The sequence below is a fragment of the Haliotis rufescens genome, unplaced genomic scaffold (assembly GCF_023055435.1).
Source record: "Haliotis rufescens isolate VD_foot unplaced genomic scaffold, xgHalRufe1.0.p SCAF_39, whole genome shotgun sequence".
Classification (NCBI taxonomy): domain Eukaryota; kingdom Metazoa; phylum Mollusca; class Gastropoda; order Lepetellida; family Haliotidae; genus Haliotis; species Haliotis rufescens.
Window position 1 is genome coordinate 2308662 of NW_025964101.1, and position 24486 is coordinate 2333147.

Consider the following 24486-nt stretch of genomic DNA (forward strand, 5'->3'; position numbering starts at 1 on the left):
GACACGCTCACCTTCAGCGAAGAAGTAGGCAGTTTTGGAGTGTTGTGTTGCAGTGTTCTGTAGTCCAGGGTACCGGATCCTCATCAGGTTGTGCAGGACCATACAAGCTTTGACGATGAGTTTGATGGTGGACGGGACACACTGCATGGTAATCAGCAAAACTTGGAATCTGTTGGCAAGGATGCCGAAGGCATTTTCTACTACCCTCCTGGCTCGGGAAAGCCTGTAGCTGAATGAAGTCTTCGTTACGGAGTTCCACCAGAAGTTGGTCATACAAGCCAAACTGCCGTCGCCTCCCGATCCATGGTCTGACCCAGACCCTCCTCCGTTGACCTCGTCTCCTCCTCCTATTTTCACGTATCTGGTAAAGTGTCAATTGGAGGATATCATGCTGATGTTGGAGAATGGCTATTTCGTCTTGGTGCAGTCTCTCAGAATCCTTCACCTCCATCTTCTATGATGTCTCCATCAGAAGTGATGAGGAGGTACTGATCGGGACCCAATATGTACAACGCCCCCCCCCCACCCCCCCACCCCCCCCCCCCCCCACCCCACCCCAATGCCTGTACTACGCTAGCTGAACGTTAGAAACACGTTTAATAAGTTATACTGTCGTCAGACATACGTCTAATATGCCATATACTTTGGATGCATACGTTAGTCATGCGTTAGAAGTAAGTTACGCATACGTTATCAATACGTTAGGTGTACAGTACACCTCATCCAACTTATGTCGACGTATATCAGCGTATGGGTTACGTATATCTGGCGTATGTAAAAGCATGTAGAGCGTACCTCTAACGTATGCCTAACGTATAATTCATCCGTTCGCTTACGCCGAAAATGTTGTGCATGCACAAAAATGTTTTTAACCCTCGACGTACCACAACGTATACCAGCGTGCTTTTAACTTACACCTAACTTAACCATAGCGTGTTTCAGCGTTGCCGGCGTTTTAGCAAAAAATCTCATACGTCGCCATACGTGACTGCCTTACGTTTAGTGTGACAGGGCAATAAGGGCCATTACTGTTTTATATTTTCTTGTTATTTCTAGATATTAATTTGAAATTTCAAGATCCCATGTTAAAATTCCAAGATACTGAATTGAAAGTTCAAGGTATATACAAAGTCGAACTTTTAAGATAATGATCTTGAAATTTCAAGACAAGAAGTTGAATTTTAAGATTTTAACTTGAAAGTACAACGTATGGATCTTGAAATTTCAACTAAGTATTTTAAAATTTCAGCAGAGCATCTTTAAATTTCAACTTACTATCTATAAATTTCAAGGAAAAAGGAACCCAAACAAGAGGCCCTAAAATGCTTCCATAGGTCATGTGTTTGGTTGAAAGCCACTTTGAACAGTATTTCAGTGAGATCATAGATTCCTATACAGTTTACACGAAGAAGGTTTCCCTAGTGCCGCCAAGTACTGCTGGTGTAAGATTATGATATTCGACGTGCAGAGTTGCGTCCCTTAAGAAGTGTCAGGATCCAGTTGTTCCTTCGAAGATTCAATCGAAGATTATCAGGGCGGCTCTAATATTCGAACCCACGATCATCGGATTCTGGCACGACTAAGGGACGCAACTCTGCGAATTGCGGCGTCTTACACGTCACTCATGCCCCCAGCTCTAAATAATTTGCAGTGCACGCTGTAGAGTAGACTGTTACGTCTTTTAGGGTTAAGTCATGGGACTCACAGCAGGATCGCCTCCGTGGTCTGGTGGTAGAGCGTCCGCCCGGAGAGCGGAAGGTCCGGGGTTCGATCCCCGGCCGCGTCATACGAAAAGACGTTAAAAGATGGTACTTGTTGTTATCCTGTCTGGAGCTCGGCATTAAGGGGCTAAAACAAGGACTGGTCGGCTCGGAGTCAGTACACTGTGTCTGAGTGGGGTATTCATGTTAAACTGCGGCATGGTATCTCAGTGGGCTAGCACTAAACATCGGCATCAGTCCGGACTAGTAAAAGCAGCCAGACACACACACACACACACACACACACACACACACACATGTACATGCACGTCGCTATAGAAGTGCAATAATCTTGGACGCGACGTTAAACCCTATTTCACCTCGCCTCGCAGTGCAGATAATAGTACCTAGTATTATCTCCGTCAATTTACTATCTTCTTCTTGTTCAGTCGACGGTAAGGTTGTCACGCTCCAAGGTCTGGAATCTTCATTGGCGGCGCTGGAGAACCAGGTGACGGGCTACAACAGTAAGTTTTAATTCATTCTATTCCTGTTTGAAGACAAAATGAACAAATGTAAGAGAACGGGTTCTTACTGACTCGAAAATAAAACAAGGCATTAATAGTCTGTGAGTATGGTTTTACGCCGCTTTAAGCAATATTCCAGTAATGTCACGACGATGGCTTCATACATTGAACCCATGTGGGATATTAAACCCGGGTCTTCGGCGTGACGAGCGGACCACAAGAACCACAAGAACCGCAGCTGCTTTGATCAAGTCTACCCAAACTATTTTCTTTCCCGATTGCCAAATAGCGAAAAAGCCGCTTTGTCAAAAAGAAAATTGCATTTTATTGGACAACAGACCACCGAACAGTGTTCCAACTTTTACTGGCTTTGTTTTCGTTTCAGCTCAGATCAATGACCTATCCAACAGCATAGCCAGCGCGGCCTTATCATCAGATCTTGTAGAGCTAGAAACTAGCATCGGCAACCTGGAAGGACGAATTGCTTCAGCTGAAGGTATGGATTCTCACATGTTGCCACACACATTATATAAACGTGAAATCTCTGAATAAACTCTGATTAGTAATGTGTAGATACATAACTAGACCGCAACCCAAACCCACCATTTTCCTGAATTGCCACAATATTCCCACTAGAGTCATGTATACATGAGTCCTATGCCTCTAGGTAACTTAAAATGATGTTAGGGGCACTGTGCAGAGTTGCGTCCTTTGTGCTCGCCTGAAATCTATGGTTGTGGGTTCGAATCCCGGTTCGCCCCGATTATGTTTGTAGGTTTGTTAGCACCATACCCGTGCTCGTGGGTTTCACCAAAGCGGTTAACGTCTGAGACCTGCATCACTTCGGGCTTTCCTCCCACATTAAGCTGACGCGCCGTGATATTACTAGACATAACTGGTGCTATTTCCATGACGGTAGTCTGGATTTCCACCAAACTGTTTTAGGTAATATACATATACTGGTTTCTCATTATACCCTGTTTGACAACAGAATGGTGAACTTATTTGTGTATGAGAACAAGGAATATGTTTAGACTATCATAATCGTATAAACAAAAGTGTTCAGTAACTTTAAATGACAGATGTTTGCTACTCATTGTTCAGATTCACATTTGTACTTGACCCGTGAAGATCCGGGATTTATTAGATCTTCAGCAACCAATGCTTGCCATAAAAGGCGACTATGCTTTTCGTAAAAGGCGATTTACGGGATCGGATGGTCAGGCCCACTGACTTGGTTGATGCATGTCATCGATCCTAATTGCATGGATCGATGCTCATGATGTCAATCACGGGATTGTCTGATCCAGACTCGATTATTTACAGACCGCCGTCATATAGCTGGACTATTGCTGAGTGCGGCATTAAACAACAAACAAACAAACAAATTTGCACTTACACTCGCACTTGCACAGACATGTACACTTCAAGACAAGTGCTTGCACGAGGAATACTAGTTGGCTTTTCTGCTAGTGGACTGTCAGAATCGTATTTTCATGGTTTCAAATCCCAGACTTCCTCTTGTTATGCTTCTTGGTTTGTCAGCACTGTAGCCATTTTCTTTGGTTTCAATTAAAACGTAAACACCTTTAAAACATCGGCAGCCCTTTCCCCGAACAAGAAACCGACATGACATATAACTGCAAAAAGTTTCAAAGCAGTGTCAAACCTTATTCCCTCACACAATTGTGTGACTTCACAGCCTTTTTTGGAGATGTCATTGGTAACAAATGTCATCAGCAGGCCGAAACCAGGGTAATATCCCTCTGCAGATAGATGGTTCTATTGGTTTTCAAAACGTATTAATGACTGACGGCTGTCCAGATGTTCACGTTAGAGTACTCGTACATGTTATGTGGGAGGGATCCTCTTGACTGGATTGCCTGGCGCAGACTCGATTATTTATATGTCACTTTGATATAGCTGGACAATGTGTTGTATATGTTGGTGTTCGCTAACACATGGTGTCATCACTGATTTCAGTCAACCATCCGTATAATCTTCATTACTATTTTGACTTTTGCGCCCAATGGAATCTGTTTCGTCGGATAATCGAGACTGATTATTCTCTAGCGTTGACGTTGACACTGACGTTGGCATTGACGTTGACGTTATTTATTAAACAACAAGGAATATCGAATTTCGGTGTTTTATTCATCTTTTTATTCAACAATTAATAACCATTTATAATGTTTTTAGGATGCTATATTGCTTGCAAGGCTACAAAGTTCAGGTTCCAAAACCAATTATTCCACAGACTCTCGTCTGTAACCAATCTGACTTTAATCAACTTTAACAACATTTCACAACTTTTGAGATACGATCAAAACTTGTTTGTTCGTGGTTTCAGCAGCCAAGGCCTCCGTAAGCTTTCAAAGGTTTTATGGTAGAAACTCGTTCTGGTCATTTGACGCATCGGATGACCAGTCTTATATCCGATGCAATCCCCCATCTTGACTTGTTTGTTCATGTGAACACTTAAATTTCCTTTGGATGTGTTGGGGACAAGTGCCACCGGAGGGGTAGGATATGCTCACCTTTTCGCGAACAGCTTCTATCATCACTTTTTGATAGCGAATCATAAACACGCCCTTTTTCTATAATCGGACTCGTACAATGGTCTCAGTTTTAGATTTCTAAATATACTTTTATTACCAGACAGCGCTATTCTATATTATGTGAATCTATGTTTCAGAACAGAATACGGACCAAGTGAGCCAGTCTGTTGTAGATGGCCTGGAAACACGTATTGGTGACTTAGAAAATGCTCTGAGCAGCATAGGTACATCGGGGGTCGAAGGTGAGTGGAGGAGAGGCGGAATGGAGGACCGATAATTTCATAGTGTGTGTGTCTGTGTCTGTGTCTGTGTATGTGTGTGTGTGTGTGTGTGTGTGAGAGAGAGAGAGAGGGAGAGAGAGGTGTATGTGTGCGTGCAGATCCGATAATTTCACAGTCAGGTGAAATTTGAAATGTGTTGACGAAAGTTTCTTTTGAGTCAAAACAAGTGCATTAAAACATTTTCGACACTTCTTTCAGCGTTTTACAGGCCGCGACAGACTATGTCATAGTTAGTTGTGCCCTTCTACACAAGACTGTATCACAAGAGGGATGAATTTCCATTTATGTCGAGCAATATTCCAAGAGCTCCAGCCTGCGGTGTCAACATTTCACAACTATTAAAGAACAATTTTCTTCACATCAGTGTCAAAAGGGACAGCAAATTAATAAAATGATAAAAATGGATTGGACAGGTCTGAGGCTGAATACGGGGCTATTCAAAATAATGTTGTATTAATCATTTTCCATGACGCCCACTACATATACATAGTCGTACCATGGATGGATATCTGTGTCAAAAACACAAGCATGGCGCCCTCTACATACTCTGGGTCGTACCATTGATGGATATCTGTGTCCAAAACACAAGCATGGCGCCCTCTACATACTCTGGGTCGTACCATTGATGGATATCTGTGTCCAAAACACAAGCATGGCGCCCTCTACATACTCTGGGTCGTACCATTGATGGATATCTGTGTCCAAAACACAAGCATGGCGCCCTCTATATACTCTGGGTCGTACCATGGATGAATATCTGTGTCCAAAACACAAGCATGACGCCCTCTACATACTCTGGGTCGTACCATTGATGGATATCTGTGTCCAAAACACAAGCATGGCGCCCACTATATACTCTGGATCGTACCATGGATGGATATCTGTGTCCAAAACACAAGCATGACGCCCTCTATATACTCTGGGTCGTACCATTGATGGATATCTGTGTCCAAAACACAAGCATGGCGCCCTCTATATACTCTGGGTCGTACCATGGATGGATATCTGTGTCCAAAACACAAGCATGACGCCCTCTACATACTCTGGGTCGTACCATGGATGGATATCTGTGTCCAAAACACAAGCATGGCGCCCTCTACATACTCTGGGTCGTACCATGGATGGATATCTGTGTCCAAAACACAAGCATGGCGCCCTCTACATACTCTGGGTCGTACCATGGATGGATATCTGTGTCCAAAACACAAGCATGGCGCCCTCTACATACTCTGGGTCGTACCATGGATGGATATCTGTGTCCAAAACACAAGCATGGCGCCCTCTACATACTCTGGGTCGTACCATGGATGGATATCTGTGTCCAAAACACAAGCATGGCGCCCTCTACATACTCTGGGTCGTACCATGGATGGATATCTGTGTCCAAAACACAAGCATGACGCCCTCTACATACTCTGGGTCGTACCATGGATGGATATCTGTGTCCAAAACACAAGCATGGCGCCCTCTACATACTCTGGGTCGTACCATGGATGGATATCTGTGTCCAAAACACAAGCATGGCGCCCTCTACATACTCTGGGTCGTACCATGGATGGATATCTGTGTCCAAAACACAAGCATGGCGGCGAAATCGGAATTAAGAGGATCGAGCCACTCAATCATGTCGCTGAAGTTACCATGTTTGTGCCAAAATTGGGCATCCCATGAAAATGTGATGGACAGTCTCATTAAGTTCATTGCGTATTCTACATATCATATTTACATTCGGATGCAAAATCACACATTGACGGTTTCAAGTGGGAAGTGACTGGTTCTGAGAAGCAAACAGAAATCCTGTTCCACTTTTCAGGGCAAAATAATTCATCCAAGCGAAGGACTTTCCAAGGTTGCTGTACATCTCAACACTCTGCATATGAACTCGATGCAGTGGTCGTTCAGATAGCCTCTCCTTGAAAAACTGAGCCTGGGCTTATATGATATGGCGCTCCTTTTGGTTGACACTCATTTCCGCACCGTCCAGCAGTACAGAACCATCAACAAACACAACATTGACATTGCGATTATGTCCCACATCTTTGGCTCGTTTCCAAAATCCGTGGAATGCCTTGTTTTCATCATGAGTCTTGTCATGCTTCACAAGAGGATCATATGACAAATAGATGTGTGCACGTTAATCAAACCACGCACTCCAATTATGATTAGTAAAAATAAGCGATTGAGGGAAGAGCGAGGGTGGTGGGATTCATTGTCTGACATGATTCTTCGTGTGAAGGTGTCAATACCGTGAATTTCTTGTTTCGGCCAATGAATGACACTAAAAGAACATGAAAGGACGGATAACATAAGTATTTGTGGCTTTAACTTTATTGCGAGCGTATATATATATATATATATAATTTCTTCTCTCTCCTTCCTTTTCTTCTTCCTCCTCTTCCTCTTCTTAACCATCTCATTTATTATATATTACCTTTGAAAGTCACGATATGGCTGAAAATTTGCCCATGTGATTTAAATTTTAACTCAATCACCCACTCTTAACCATCTCCACAGTTTATAACCTATCAATGTACACAAAACCACCTTCCCCGTCTATAACACTGCACATTAAACCAGAAGAAAGTTGCATGTTGTGAAGCAGATACAAATTAATATCCTGGATCTAACACACACACACAAACCTGTAAAAAATTCAATGGTGAACCCCCAAGAGTTGTGTCTATGAAGCGATTATTAAATCCGTCCTGCAATACAACTTTCTGTGATATGCTCATTTCTTTCATCTCACAGCTCATAAAGGTTTTTAACATTGATGTTGCAGACACCAGCTGTGAATCGCCATGGTCGTACCGGAGCGGTCCTGCCACTTGTATATACGCTGCACATGATGTCAAAGCTTTATGGATCGAGGCCAAAGCTTGGTGTGAGGCCATTGGTCCACAGTATCGTTTCTACATTGTCAACGCATTTCAGAAGCACAACGACCTGAACTCTTATATAAACTTTGAATTGTGTAAGAACCTGTTCTGATTCTCTGGCAGACAAAGTTGTCTTTCAAAGTTTGTTTCTCCTTGTATTGTACGGCTATACGTTTAACGGAACTCAACGAAAACGTATGGCAAGGGTGTGGTAACCTCAAAGGAACTGACGATAAATTGTGTAGCGCTTACTCTGACTAACCAGACAGAATAGGGCCTCAGGTCTTCTGTGTCCTTAGGCGGGCGGTCGGGTAGCCTGGTGGTTAAAGCGTTCGCTCGTCACGCTGAAAACCCGGGTTCGATTCCCGACATGGGTACAATGTGTGAAGCCCATTTCTGGTGTCCCCCGCCGTGATATTGCTGGAATATTGCTAAAAGCAGCGTAAAATCAAACTCACTCACTCACTCACTGTGTCCTTAGAAGTGACTACACTCACTGGACGCCGAGTGCTGTTGCTGGCTTCTTGTCAACCAGGGGGACATTTTTCAAATATTTGTTGCCTAACTACCATATCCAATCCTCGATTATCAACGATTTATATTGTATTTAATTTTGATACATACCCTGGGCTCATTCTCCAAGTCGAATAACATTCTCGTGAGCGGGAGAACGTCTGTCCTGAGTCGGAGTCTACAAAAGTTGGTGACGTCACTTCCGTGACGAAATGATCACGTGTGGGCCCAGGGTATTTATCAAAACAGAATAGAGAGACAAAATAGAGAGATAATATATTGGATAATCGATATGTACTTATCCTTTTGTTTTCACATCTGGCCAATTCTGATTGTCTTATTATTTCAGCGGACTCCTCCAACGACTATTACATTGGCTTCTCTGCGTTAAATAATCAGAATTACAAGTGGGTTGATGGCTCTTCAGAATTCAGTAAGTGGGCCTGGTGTTGGGGGAAACCCGACTTAACGGGCATTGGCTGCGGCAGCATAAATAACGCCGGCGGCTTCTGTTTGGAAGACATGTCTTGTGAGATCAAGCAAAAGTTCATTTGCGAGAAGGTCATATCATAACAAGGCGGCACCCTTGGAGAGGCATTTTCTTGTAAGATTTAAGGAAAATAAACTTAGATCTAGAAGATACATACGTGAGTGTTATTACATAATGCTGGTATCAACTCGCCACAATCATGGTGGAGACGCAGGGCTCGAAGTTGCGAGTGATTTGCAACGAAATATTTTACAGCACTTATCTCTTTGCCAGTACGGAAAATCATGAATTTAAGGTATAATTGGCTATATTACCGGTCAGTAATTATTCTTTTAGCTCTTTTCGAAATGCAGTAATGAGTTAGTCGGCAAAACTATCGACAAAAGCGATGTTTACCGATGATTATTTCTAAGGGAAGTAACTCTAGTTCATTTCAAATTATCCAGCCACGCAATGTCGTTCTCAGAGTATGGATAAAAGGTTTCCCACAATCCCTTGCGTTAGCAGACGCCCAAACATGGCGACTCTTGTGAATTTGAAAGGTAAATTAAAAGGAAAACGAAAAATTACATCGTACATCGTTAACGTGACTGAAACATCAAACGCAACTGATAAACCTGTCACCCCAGAAAAGAAACCAAAAGTCGAGAATGTTCAATCACAACGTGTTCAACGTGTGTTTAAGGAGTCGTGGTTGCTAGACTTCGACTGGTTGCGATACCACAAAACGTCAGATAGAATGTTTTGTTATTTTTGCAGACACGCATGTGTAGCTGGAAATACTGATTTCGTGAATGGTAGTCAGAAGTATAAGCGGGAGAATATTAGAGCACAAAGTGATTTTTTACGACATAGAAAGTGCAGAGACGATGTTTTATGCAGTAGACAAAAACTTCCATATCTCAATCCGCTATTGCGCAACAATGTCGTGCACTGGATACAGAAACTGATAAAAAAAGTGAAGAACTGAAAATAAAATTCAACACGGCATATTGCGTTGGTGGAGAATTGTCATTTACAAAGTTTAATACCTGTGGAGATCCGGGGTAGAATAGGTCTTTAGCAACCCATGCTTGCCGTAAAAGACGACTATGCTAGTCGTAAAAGGCGACTAACGGAATCGGGTGGTCAGGCTCGCTGACTTGGTTGATGCATGTCATCGATCATAATTGCGTGGATCGATGCTCATGATATTTATCACTGGATTGTCTGGTCCAGACTCGATTATTTACAGACCGCCGTCATATAGCTGGAATATTACTGAGTGCGGCGTTAAACAGCAAACCAACCAACCAACAAAATTTAAACCATTGTTAATAGTACATAAAAAGAATGGTCTCCTCATTACACACATCTATGCCAATGACGTGAAATGTGCAGAAATATCAACAGTGACAAGTACAATTACAGCAAAACCATCCAAAACATTAGATGAAGTCAATTACTTTTCATTGATGATCGATGGGGCTACAGACAGCTCGGTTTCAGAAAACGAAGTTAATTATGCAAGGATTGTAAAGAATGGTGTGCCTGAAAACAAGTAACTTGAACTTACACAACTTGAACATGCCCATCCTGGTGGTGTGTTATCAGCTATTAAAGTTGCACTTTTAGCCAATGGCCAAGAACATTTTGAAAATAAACTTATTGGCTTTTGTGCTGATGGGCATCCGTGAATGTTGGTCAGAGAAAAGGTGTGGTTTCTAAACTCAGAGAGATTGCCCCTCATCTGATAGACTTCCATCGAGTGGAATTAGCACTGATCATGAAACTCCACAGAGAAAGTCCCATGATTGAAGTAGTTAGTGATTGTCTCCATTTAATCTGGAAACCTACCACTTTAGTCCTAAGAGTAAAAGGGAACTGAGAATGGTCGGTTATGAAATGGATGCTAGAATTTACAGCGCCACACTTTTCAAAGGATCAAGATTGGTTCCACATGTTGACAGGGCTCTGCGATTATTCCTTCAATGAAAAAAGGATGGGAATCTTGCCAGCGACAATGTTCAGTACACAGCAGTTTGTACTCACATGGAGAGCTTGGCAGCAGCCAGCAAGAATACTGATATAAAGAGTAGAGGCAAAAAATTCCACAAGCAAATGAAACATTAAAGTTCGCAGCATTTGCTCATTTTATGGCTGACATGTTTGGGGAAATTACATTACTCAGTCTGAAACTACAAACAAGAACAATTATACTGCCAATTGCAATGTCAGCTATTCAAGACTGCATTGGCACAATCAACAGTATGGAAGATCAACCGGTCCCTGGAGGACTTCATGAGTAATGTCAGCTGTTGGTGGAGGACAAAAGGGAACAGGGCCTAGATTTTCGAAACGATCTTAGCTAAGATAAATCTTAACAACTTACGTGCAAAGATAAGATATCTAAAGCTAAGATAAGATAGATTTTCGAAACTATCGTAAACCTGTCGCAGATCGTTCAGAGTTACGATACCTGTCGTAACTCTGACAGAGAACTCATTTGTGTTAGAGATTGAATAAACGCTGATGCTTTAACCAGACATGTGTACAGCATACACAGCACGTAACATGGTGGCAGCAGGTGACTTTCTCACTCCTCAATGATACCACGACCTATTTATGTCAGTTTTATGTCTGAAATGTTATAATGGAAGCCGAGGTGTTTCAGACCACGTGCGTTCGTCTGCTATCATTCAAATGTCACTCGCTGAAATGAATGAACACTTGAATCTATTAGCTTAATTTGACCTGATAAGTGACATTCTGCACACTCGAGAGATTCCTGTCTGCATTTGTCGATGTCAACTAGCTACAAGTGTGTAATGTCTGTGAAGATAGTCTAGCCTTGCTTCAAGTCTGCAAATATGGTCGACAATCCTCCTCAAGCTCAATGGCCTGTTAGTGGTATAAAACCTCCATCACCCCTTGTTATTGAATCCAACATTGCTGAAAATTGGAAAACATTCAAACAGAAATGGACCAATTATTCTATACTTGTGAACCTGCCAGGATATGGAAGGCAATATCAAGTAGCTTTGCTCCTAAACACACTTGGTGATGAAGCCTTAAAAGTTTTCAATGGATTCCATTTTCAAACACCAGAAGCTGAGAGAACTGTCAAAGAAATTCTAGACAAATTCGAAGCATTTACTATTGGTGAAGTTAATGAGACATATGAGAGAGACGTCTTCAATCTCAGAAAACAGAAGGAAGGATAGACATTTGAAAATTTCTTAGGATCAATCCATTCTCTTGTGAAAACCTGCAACTATTGTCAGAATTGTATCTCTTCAATAATAAGAGATAGCCTCATCCTTGGAGTAAGAGATCCCGACACTCAGCAAGCACTGCTCAAAGAGAGGGACCTCACTCTAGAAAGATGTATCGACATCTGTAAAGCAACTGAAAATGCGTCAGTTCAGTCAAAGTTGATCAGACCTGAACCTATCAATAGAGTTGCAATAGACTCTTTGAGATCAAGGCAAAAGAAGCCTCTTCGTTCAAGTCGAAAGATGAATTCTCCATCAAGAAGTCAGAGACCCCAATCTCAGCATGAAAGAGACTGTAAATTCTGTGGTTATTCTCATATCATGGCTCGTAAAAGTTGTCCTGCATGGGGAAAAAAGTGCACGAAGTGTCACCAGCTGAATCATTTTGCACCAAAGTGTCCCAGTAAGAAACAATACAGCAAAGCCTGCTAAATGTAGAATGACCGTGGAGGGAAGAGATGTCGTCTTCACTATTGATCCTGGTGCTGCTGTTAATATCATTCCGTCTTCTATTGTCCAGGACAAGTTGAAGAGTCTGAAACCTACAACTAAAAATTTGAAGATGTGGAATGAGACTGACGTCACTCCTCTTGGTTGCCTAAACATTCTTGTTCAGAATCCTGCTAACAAGAAAAAAGTATTCTGTTGAATTTGTTGTTGTGAAAGAGAACTTTGCACCTCTTCTAGGTGTCAAAACTGTTACACTCATGAACTTAGTCACAATTCATGAGCAGAATATTGAGCGTGTTGCCAATATTGAAGTTACTGAAAAGTTCAGTGATGTGCTGGATGGTAAACTTGGTACTTTTAGTGGTGTTGTTCATCTGTCAGTTGATAGTGCAGTGAGACCAGTTGTGATGCCAAACCATCGTGTTCCTGTTGCCCTGCGCTCAAAGTTGAACACTGAGTTAGACAGACTGGAGAAGTTAGGTGTGATTGCGCCCATCAATGAGCCAACCCCCTGGGTAAACCAAATCGCAATTAAGCAAAAGAAATCAGGTGAACTTCGAATTTGTTTGGATCCGCAAGAACTAAACAAAGCCCTTTGTAGAGAGCATTACACTCTGCCTGTGCTTGAAGATACCCTACATGAGCTAGGGAAGTCGAAAGTTTTCTCAAAAGCTGACTTGTCATCTGGATACTGGCATGTCCAACTCGATGAGGAGTCAAGTCTTCTTACGACCTTTCAAACTTGGTTTGGTCGTTATCAATTTCTCAGGTTGCCATTTGGACTTTCTGTGTCGTCAGAAATCTTCCAAAAGAAGTTGATTCAAGCCCTTGATGGTCTACCAGGTGTCGTCTGTATTGTTGACGATGTGCTGATTCATGGTCGGAACCTAGAAGAACATGATGCTCATCTTGAAGCATTTCTAGCAAGATGTCGCGAGAGCCATATCAAGCTGAACCCATCAAAACTTGAACTGCGATTGAGTGAAATCACCTTCATGGGACATTTGATAATCTACCTGGAACAGCTATTCCTATTGCTGATACACTTTCAAGAGCGCCATTGCCTGACAAACCTTCCTCTGAAACTGTGTATGTGAATAACGTCTATCATCTGCCGATCAAGGACAAGCTCATGAATGACATTAGAGTTGCAACTGCATCTGATGAAACCCTCACCAAGTTTAAATCAACTATAATGGAAGGATGGCCAACACATAAGGAGAATCTGTCCTCTGAGCTTACTCCTTACTTCAGTTACAGAGACGAACTCACCATTCAAGATGGGATAATTCTTCGTGGACCTAGAGTTGTCATCCCACTTGCATTGAGAGATGAGATCAAGAGAAAACTTCATGTTGGTCACATGGGGATAAACTCTTGTCTACGCCGTGCAAAGACACTTGTGTTCTGGCCCTTGATGTCAAGTGACATAAGACAGTATATCGAGTCATGTGATATTTGTGCTCGTTTCTGTGATAAGCAATCACCAGAACCTCTGATTATGCATGAGATTCCTGATCATCCCTGGGAAAAGGTGGGAACTGATATTTTCACCATTGAAGGTAGGAATTACCTTGTGACTACTGACTACTACAGCAATTTCTTTGAAATTGACTTTCTGCCTGAAACCACTTCTGATGTTGTGGTTACCAAGTTGAAGCACCACTTTACTCGTCATGGTATACCTAAAGTCGTCATCAGTGACGGAGGGCCTCAGTATACCAGTGAGAAGTTCAAGAAGTTCAGTCAGTCTTGGGGTTTCTCTCATGAAACTTCCAGCCCTGGTAACAGTAAAGCTAATGGTGCTGCCGAAGCTGCCGTTAAAGTAGCTAAAAGGATGATGAAGAAATGTCTAGCTGCTAAAGAGGATCCTTACCTGGGATTGCTGAATGTGAGAAATACACCTACTGAAGGCGTACAAACAAGTCCAGCCAAGAGACTATTTGGTCGCCGAACACGTACTCAGGTTCCTTGTACGTTAAAGACTATTCAACATGATTCTGGTCCGGATGACAAGCAACAACTTGAAGACAAAAGGATGCTTGTAGTTGAGAGACATAACCGGAAGTACTCTGGAAGACCTCTCAAACCCTTACGGGTTGGTGATACTGTCAGAATGCAACCCATTCAAACCGGCAGGAAGGAATGGAATGAAGCTACTGTGACAGATGAGATCAAGCCAGGAACCTACTCTGTGAGATCTGATAATGGTCACTGTTTCAAACAGAATAGACAACAACTTCGTCTTGCCAGAAAGTCTAGAGTTGAGGATGATGTTAATCTTGAGATTCCAACATTCCCAAACTGCCAGTCGCCAAGAAGATCTAGAGATGATGAACTTATCCAGGATAAGCAATGTGTTCAGTCTAGGGCTAACCTCTCTAATACTCAGACTGATTCTGTCATTCCAACAAGAGATGTTCCAAAGAATACCTCATCTCCAAAATCTGACATGTTCAAGACAAAGTCTGGGAGAGATTTTAAGCCAGTTAAACGGCTTGATTTGTAATTCTTGGATGTGTTCTTTAACAGTTTTCCAAAGACTGGAATAATAATGTGTTTCTGATGTTGTTTAGTTAAAACTAATAATTTTGTCATTGCAAGTTGACAGCGAACTTTAATTCAGGAATTATGGGAAAGTGCTTTAACGGAATGTTATAGTGAACTGCATACTGTATCCCAGTATATGGACCGACTCGGTAATGTCACTCATTTCTTGGATTAATGTACCTGTAGTTAAAGGTTTAATTACTTTATTTGTTTTCCTCAAAGGAAGGGAGATGTTACGTGGTATGCACTCTTGTGACAAGAGTTAATTCCCTTGGCGTATGTCAGCCATGCAAGTTCTAATAAACGTTGATGCTTTAACCTGAGTTGGCTATGGCTATCCAGACATGTGTACAGCATATTCAGCACGTAACAGGGTGTTTCCCAGTGACGTCACAGGGATTTCCCAGCTGCTGACAATAACAACATGAATAAGTGACAGGGAATTCATGATCACATTGTCAGGTCACATTGTTTAACATGCACATGTTTGAGTGAAATTCTGTACAATCCTACATGTAGACGTTTTGTTTTTATGATAAATGATGCCATGACAACCCGAACACAAAAAGCATTCGTGTGTAATGCAATAGCATTTTTCAAAACCAATAAATGTTATAATCAATAAGGGGAGTGTTACAACACTTTAGCTATTAGAATTGAAATAATGTGCCAAAAGATACTTCACTATTTTCTCTTCAAATGGTCCTCTCGTGAGCGCGCAGAACGTTATGATATAAACACATCGTGAACAAAGTCACGGACGAAATTAAGGGACGTTATTCTAAATGACAATGACGAGACCTTTGATCGAACAGCAAGCGCGTTCAGCATTTAACATGCCTGTTCAAGTCTGATGTAAAGTGATGTATACTGTATATTTTTGTGTTTATGTCAAAAGTGAAGTTTATATTAGTGTAAACACCAACATTATACGTGGAAACACTCAAATATTTGATCACATGTATCTCCTTGTTAAGTCAATATATACTACACTGTAAAGTTAAAATTCAATTATTAAAACCACCCGTCCCACACGGTTTTAGATGTAAAAACTTATGCGAAACCTTTTTGGTTTTTTTTACATATGTAGATTGATATAATATTATAAAATGCTTTATAAAGTAAAGACTAAAGCATTGACACAAATGCGATCCAGAAAATAGAAAACAGCGGAACTGCGCTTTATGAAAACTGTAACATTGAGCAAGGCGTCCCGGGCGACAAGCTCCTCACAGCGATAGCCCGTTCGCGGAGCTCTATTTTACCGAGAGTGTAACGAAGGTGTCACGCGCTGGGAAGGAGCTTGCCCGGGCGAATGCAAAGGGAAACCACTCAACTAGAGTTTCAACTAAGATTACCTCCCCCTGAGTTATCAATAAGGTCACGGTCATTACTGTAGCCTGTCGACACCTTCCGTTTTTATCCTTCCCAAATTATCGAAAAGGTACATTGTTTCACACTTCTTCAGCATGGACTCGAATAGAAATATATTGTAAACTATCGACTCCACAGTTATGTGGATCGATATCGCGATTAAGAACATTTTTGACGTGAAATCCTTGATAAGTTCTTCGTGTTTTCGAAGTGTATTCCTGGTATCACAATCCTTGTTCGTGCCAAGAATGTTCTGAAAGTACTAGTACTAGTTTGAGGCATGTCAATAAATCGTATGTGTTCATCACGTTGTGGACGACGCATCCTAACCACTTCACAAATACTGCATTAAAGCAAGAGTAGAGTCTATTTGAAAATCAACACTACTAACGGCTCAGGGCGATCTGACAACCACTTCACTGAAATACCCAAGAACGACACTCTTCCCACCTGCACATTAGGTTTTAGTTCCGAAACCGTTATATCTCTGGCTGTCATTTTTCAAAGCTGAACTTTCAGACAAGCGTTCAAAGAAGCATATCTGATTTCTGTATCTCAGAAACGAATATAATCGGGGAGCTCCGAATATAAAATAATAAAGTCACGCTGTTATATTGTTGTGGATAATGTTTCCATCTTGTCGTGTCTTCGCGCCATGGGATCTACACTATCAATGGCCTATTTGTGTCTTGTGTGGGTTTGCTCAGGGTACCAGCGATCCACGCAATTGGGATGCGATGACATGCATCAACTGATCTCGTTAGTCGCCTCTTAAGACAAGCATGGTCGCCTTATACGGCAAGCATGTGTTGCTGAAGACCTAATCTACCCCTGATCTTACCATTATGTTATAATAGGTTTTGGTTTGGTTTGTTATTTTACGCCGCACTCAGCAACATTCCAGCTATATGACAGCGGTCTGTAAATAATCGAGTCTGGACCAGACAACCCAGTGATTTACATCATAAACATAGATTAACCACTTTGGCGAAAGTATCCAGCATGGGTATGGTGCTGACAACCACTTATCTCAAACAAACCTTAAAATTATTCTCTTTAGCCCTGTGGGAATTCCTGTTAGGAAAAGGTCGGTCCCCGGCAAACGGCGCTGGACTAAATGGATTGAGTGCCCAGGCTTGGTGATGATGTGTCATACCTAACGGTGTGGTACGTTGCTGACACTATCAAACATTTAATTGTCTCGTCCAAACTGTGTTATTTACAGATCACCGTTATACAGCAGGAATATTGCTCAGTCTGGCGTTAAACATCAAACAAACAAAATCCTCCACTGCAACAACTTGAATCTCTATTTGTGGATGATTTGAAACCTAAGATATATTTTCACTTTATGCACTTATTAAAAAAAATCTTGTCACGGCGTAAGCATACTGAATTGTATGTAGCATTTGCAGATTTCAAAAAGGCTTTTGATTCTGTTAATCGCTTAAAGCTATGGACATACATGTAGCTGTTTTTCGTTGGAAAATGTTTACTATTCTAAAATCAATGTATTCTTATGTGAGATCATGCGTTTGTTATGGGGATTGTGTAACAGATTTCTTTGATTGTCCTTTGGGCCTAAGACAAGGCTGTATTTTGAGTCCGATCTTATTTTCATTTTTCATTAATGAATAATATTACGAAATAGCTGCCAATAGTAAATATGGAATCCGAATGTTTCCAGATTTGATAGAAATATTAATGCTACTTTTCGCAGACGATGTCATTTTAGTGTCAGATTTTATTGTTGGTCTACAAAGGCAATTAAATACCCGTGCAAATACATACCCGAATGAATGGAAATTACCAGTAAATTTGGAAAAAAAACTAAATTTGTGATCTTTAGAAGAGGTGGTCTAATAGCGTCGAAAGAAACGCCTTTGTAGTTATTCTGATGACAAAGAACGAATCTATTATATTAAATCTTTCTCTACATATTAAGCATGCATTAGCAAGAATGAATTAATCAAAAACCTGTCTATCCAAATGATTGTATCTACATGTGTAACACTCTCTTGTGTATGGACCCCAGGCCTTTTGTACAATACACTTCTTTTGACTTTGATCACCCAATATGAAAAGCATGCATACCAGCTAAAATCATTGTTGACACATTTTGAGAGATACATGATGAACAGAGCCGTTTCATGTAATGTGTATCCCGTAGCCAAAATGAAATCTAAGCAGCTTACCCTCAGTTGTTCTGTCGGAGCCAGTGACGTTTCCTTAGACCCTGCAAGATGGTCTTCCTATCGTCTATGTTGTCCTCAATGTTTGTTAATTTGGCGCGAGTGCTCGCTTTGCTTTTCGCCTATTGACAACAAAATGCCTGCATTTGACAAAAAACTCCTGGACCCGTCGGAGACGATATTTGAAAGCGGAGGAGGAAGGAGAAAAAGAAAGTGAAGAACGGGGAATTGGGTTGAAATTGCTGCCGCTAGAGCATCAGAAAGAGAAGAATCAACACCAGGAGTGGAAGCCATGACACGCGGAAGGTTTGCAAGAGGAATACTGAGATAAAAGTCTTCCAAGGCGCCATGTTGACAGCTGCATGCCGATACATGAAGGTACCTGCTGCCACCTTATCCTCATCGCATCTCCAATTCTCAGCTATCATCACATTGATCTGAACTTTGATACAGACCAGAACTATCAGTTCCTATATCTGCTGACATGACACGCTACCCCGTGTACGAAGAGAGTTATCTGTTCCAGTTGACATAGTATAACTATCAGTTTTCCATTGAGACGATACCCTGGAAGGTATTGAAGACATTTGCACTCTATTTAGGAGCTGTCTGTTGACAATGAACAGTCTTAGGGACCGACCATGTCATATTCGTTTGAACAAACCTAGTAAATGGTTCCCAACCGGTTTTGGTTTCTGCACACATAATTACGTTCACATGCTGTCTTATAACTGAAATACATTCCACAAAGTTCCATGCAAGCGATTTTGAGCTCCCCCAAACAATGTTTTTTGGCTTTTTGTTTAACGCCAACCGTGAAGATCCGGGCGAGAATGTATCTCCCTCACTCACTCTTGTGTATGGTTCCCTTGGACTAACTGGGTTTGTATTGTGATTGCCTCGGATTAGATTTGAAGCATGTTTAAAAGAATGTTAACATCGTGAAGATATCATGCAACCGTATTATTTTTTGAGGAAGACCAACCTGTTGATTTCCTTTGTATCCAGAAGCAAAGAACATATAAGGGTGTATAATGTCTGCCGGAAGTTAAAGAAAACTGTCAAAGCAATACACTATGCAGAACCATAAACCGCCGCATGAAACGGTATGAATCATACATTACATACATTGAACTACTTGAAACAATACTGTGCTCAACTATACACAGCAAGCACCATACATGTGATTATGAAGACAACTATTTACAAATTTCTCATATCAAATCCGTTGTTTTACATGTGTTGTTTATTAAACAAAGTCATACTTTATAGAAGCCTGGTATTTAATCGTGTTGAACAATTCCTTACAATAGTAGTATGAAGTTGTAAGATTGAGTGCGCGTTACAGGATTGACCTAAATTACTCCCTGGAACCTTTCTCGATAGCTGCCTGAATAACATACGATACATTGCAAAGGTTGTGCGCAATAGAGCTGTTCGGGTAAGGGAGATAATCACTCACTCTCAGTGATACAGCTTGAATAAGATACGATAAACAGCATTGCAAGGTTAGTGCGTGATAAAGTTCTTTACTCCGACTATCGCTGAAGGAGATATTTGCTCAATGCGCAATAGTTTATTCTTATTCTCAAAATATAGACCGGTTAACTTTTGCGAAATGAGATATATAAACCCCTTAACATTTTAACTTTAAATTTGTTCACAAAATGAACAAATTACATGGGTTATCTGCATTACGAAACGTGACTAAGTCTCAGAATAGCAAGACGATCTTGAAGTATCTCTTATTGCTCGAAAAGAATAGCATCAACATTTCACGCACATGATTTATATGTTTCGTTTCGGTAACTACGTGGCTTGAAATTTCAAAGAAACCAACATGTCGACATACATGCTATAAAATCAACTTTTCCCGTATACTCCCCCGCCTTCAGGGCGGGGAAGAATAACTGTCAGGCCGAAAAGTCGTGTTCCAGTCCTACATTGGTAAATTGGTATTTATTGATAAAAACGACTTACAACCATAAACACTCAATTTGTGTTCAATATGAGGTGTTTCGTTGAGAATATATCATTGGCCTTTCAGTACCCAAACATATGGTGTGCAGATCTTCACTGTCGATAGATTGTTACGTCGATCTGTTCAGAAGGGATTAAAAGTTTGTAATCCTAGTGCTATTTATTTGAGTTACTATGGCACGACCAATACAAGTAGAAGATACAGAACATGATATACGTACATTGATCTTCATGATATACACAGACGCATACCACATCCAGCATGGCAGCTTTAGATCATGCAACCTTCACAATAAATCAACACGATTCAAATATAGAATGGTGTAATGTTAAGTATTGGATGAAACAGAGCGATAATAATTCAAGATTGCAGGTCAGTGGGTTAGTGGTGCGATCTTGGTGCTCATGAAATCTATTCTGTCAAGATGGAAGATTATAGTCACATGTTCTTATCTGCCTGACGCATACTGAAGTGTAGTTTTGCGTGATCACATGGAATGACCGACTTAGTTCGCATTCATACAGATGATGTTATAACAGTCAATCACTGACACTAATCCATTTACGGTTTTCAAAAGTGTGTCCACACGATAGTTCCTTCGTTCGCATTAACCAAACAATGTAGCACCCAATGGTTCTTGTTTCTACCAGAGTAAGATGGCCCAGTGGGAACTGTCGGGCAGGTCGAGGGTTCAAATCCATGATTTCCTTGCATATTATCCTTGAGCTGTTGGGGCCACACTGGTGCTTGAGTTTCACAACAATAAGTTTAAAAAAACCTTCGACGTGTCACTTTGTGCCTACCCCTGAAGATAAACTGAATGTCGTAACTTGACAAGAATACCGCGCAAGATGAGGGGAGGGTCGTCCATTTAATGTTGTCATAGTTTCAACTGAATAATAGGTTTTACTAGTTTAAATGCAAAGTCAAATTTCCTTTGATGGACAATGCATATATCATCTTGTGTTGGTATGACCGAACTGCTTTTGAATACGACGTTAAGAATGTGCTCCGGTTTATATTATATGTTTTTGAATTTTCCTCAGATGGATGTTTGCACATCTTTATTATTGAATCTGTCCAAATGAAAAAAATGGGACACGAGAGAATCAGATCGCAGTATCATGACGATAATTCCCACTTTGTTTGATATAAAACGCCGTATATATGACATTTGACTTTCAGTCGGATTCTTAGTGTCTTCAGCTTCGCATCGGAGATAGATATACTTACATTTGGTCGGAAAAGACATTTCCACTCAGGAGAGGTGATGTTAAAAAATCATACTGGCTGACATCCTTAAAACATAAATCAGATATTCCATCAGTATTTTATCACTGACTGTGATAGTATACAAGGTAGACACAATTTATTGATAACAACTTCTTAAATACTGTGAAAAGCGACGTTTCGGCATAGATCCTTGACAACGGTATAAGGATCTATACAGAAACGTCGCTTTTCACAGTATTAAAGAAGTATTTACCCATACAATTGTGTCTACCTTGTCATCCGTCAACTTCTAAGTAATGCCTATCAAACAATTTGTCATAGTATACGTCATCAACATGTATTACCTGTAGAGACAAGGATACCATTGCAAATATTTTCAGTAATTCTTATTGAACTTTCGACTTCATGTTGATTGGCTATTGCATTGTTCCATTGTCCCATTATTGTATACACGTGGAGGGCAATTCCAAATTTTACACATCAATGACAACAATAATGTCTGATGCAATTCCCTATTTTGATTTGTACCATACTCCGTGTTTTGTCAGATGAACAATTGACTTGCCTTTGTATGTGTTTGGGCATGTAGGTTCACCTTTTCGCGAACCCCTGGCATCATCATTATTTTATAGTGATTCATAAACACTTGCTCATGATACGCGGCCTTCGCCAATGTGTCGTCATATGGACACAGTGTCACAATGGATTAAAGAGCCATTGTCCCAGTAATATATTGAATTAACTGATTTTCAACATTTACACAAAAGGAGTATTGGTAGCAAGCATAACAAGTTCTAAGTCAACATTATTTTCCCTTGAGGACGATCAGAGTTTTCTTCTTCAAAAACAGGCCGACAACTTTTTATGGTGAAAAATATGCGCTTATCCGTATCTGTTGACAGTCTTGGTATAGATCCTCAGCAACCCATGCTTACCGTAAAAGGTGACTATGCTTGTCGTAAGAGGCGACTAACGGGATCGGGTGGTCAGGATCGCATGTCATCGTATCCCAATTGTGTCGATCGATGCTCATGTTTGTCAATCACTGGATTGTCTGGTCCAGACTCGATTATTTACAGACCGCCGTCATAGAGCTGGAATATTGCTGAGTGCCACGTTAAACAACAAATAGACTAACAAACAAACAGTTATGGTGAAGAGAGAACGTCTTGGAAACATTCACTTTCTCAGAATAAACGAAGATGAAGACGATAGGTTGTGAGTGAGGTGCCAGAGGGGCAGACGAACATTTCCGTGGGACTCGGTTACTTCGTTTTTCATCGCAATGTTACGATGCCGATTAATTCTGAGTGATTTCTCATTTCACTATTCGGGACAGAAGGGAACGTCCTACCAATATGTGGTCCCTGTACCGATATGTGGTCTCTATACCGATAATCGGTCTCTTTACCGATATGTGGTCTCTAAACTGATATGTGGTCTCTATACCGATATGTGGTCTTAAAACCGATATGTGGTCTCAACACCGATAATTGGTCTCTGTACCGATAAGTGGTCTCTATACCGATATGTGGTCCCTGTACCGATATGTGGTCTCTATACCGATAATCGGTCTCTGTACCGATATGTGGTCTCTAAACTGATATGTGGTCTCAACACCGATAATTGGTCTCTGTACCGATAATTGGTCTCTGTACCGATATGTGGTATCTGTACCGATACATTGTCTCTGTACCGATATGTGGTCTCTGTACCGATACATTGTCTCTGTGCCGATATGTGGTTTTAAACCGATATGTGGTCTGTATAATGATATGTGGTCTTAAACCGATATGTGGTCTCTGTACTGATATATGGCCTCTGGTAGTATTTAGTATTTTCCTCCACCCGCGGCGACTCCGCGACCCCAGCAATCCCTACTTGTGGTGGGAGGTGATCAAATAGAACGTGTGATCAGGCTCGGTTCATTGCATGTCATCAAATCCAAATAAGCCATTTTCCAGTTCAAAGTTCGAAAGAAGGCCTTGTTATTTATTTACAGATCTACTTTTCTGATGTCATGATCAGTCTACCACTAAATGAACACTCACATACACCAAGCCAAATAAACACACACAGCCATATACACACACACACACAGGGCCACATATACACAAGCATATTCACTCAGACAGTGCCAAATACATAGACAAGGTCCAATACACACAGACACAGAGCCAAATATACACATGAAAGACACACAGTCACATGGAGTCAAAGGTACAAACAGAGCCTAACACACAGACACAGGGAGTCAAATGTACAAACAGAACCTAACACACAGACACGTGGAGTCAAAGGTACAAACAGAGCCTAACACACAGACACAGGGAGTCAAAGGTACAAACAGAGCCTAACACACAGACACAGGGAGTCAAATGTACAAACAGAACCTAACACACAGACACGTGGAGTCAAAGGTACAAACAGAGCCTAACACACAGACACATGGAGTCAAAGGTACAAACAGAGCCTAACACACAGACACAGGGAGTCAAATGTAC

General features: G+C 41.1%; 1 protein-coding gene across 1 annotated transcript; it reads left to right on the forward strand.

Moving 5' to 3' along the window:
• The first annotated feature begins 404 nt into the window (after window positions 1-404).
• On the forward strand, window positions 405-9057 carry LOC124147208. The gene is made up of 6 exons (XM_048381450.1): window positions 405-474; window positions 2150-2227; window positions 2613-2723; window positions 4923-5027; window positions 7849-8040; window positions 8808-9057. Exons 1-6 carry the CDS (start codon window positions 405-407, stop codon window positions 9029-9031), a joined length of 780 nt encoding a protein of 259 aa, XP_048237407.1. The 3' UTR covers window positions 9032-9057.
• Window positions 9058-24486: the final 15429 nt, after the last annotated feature.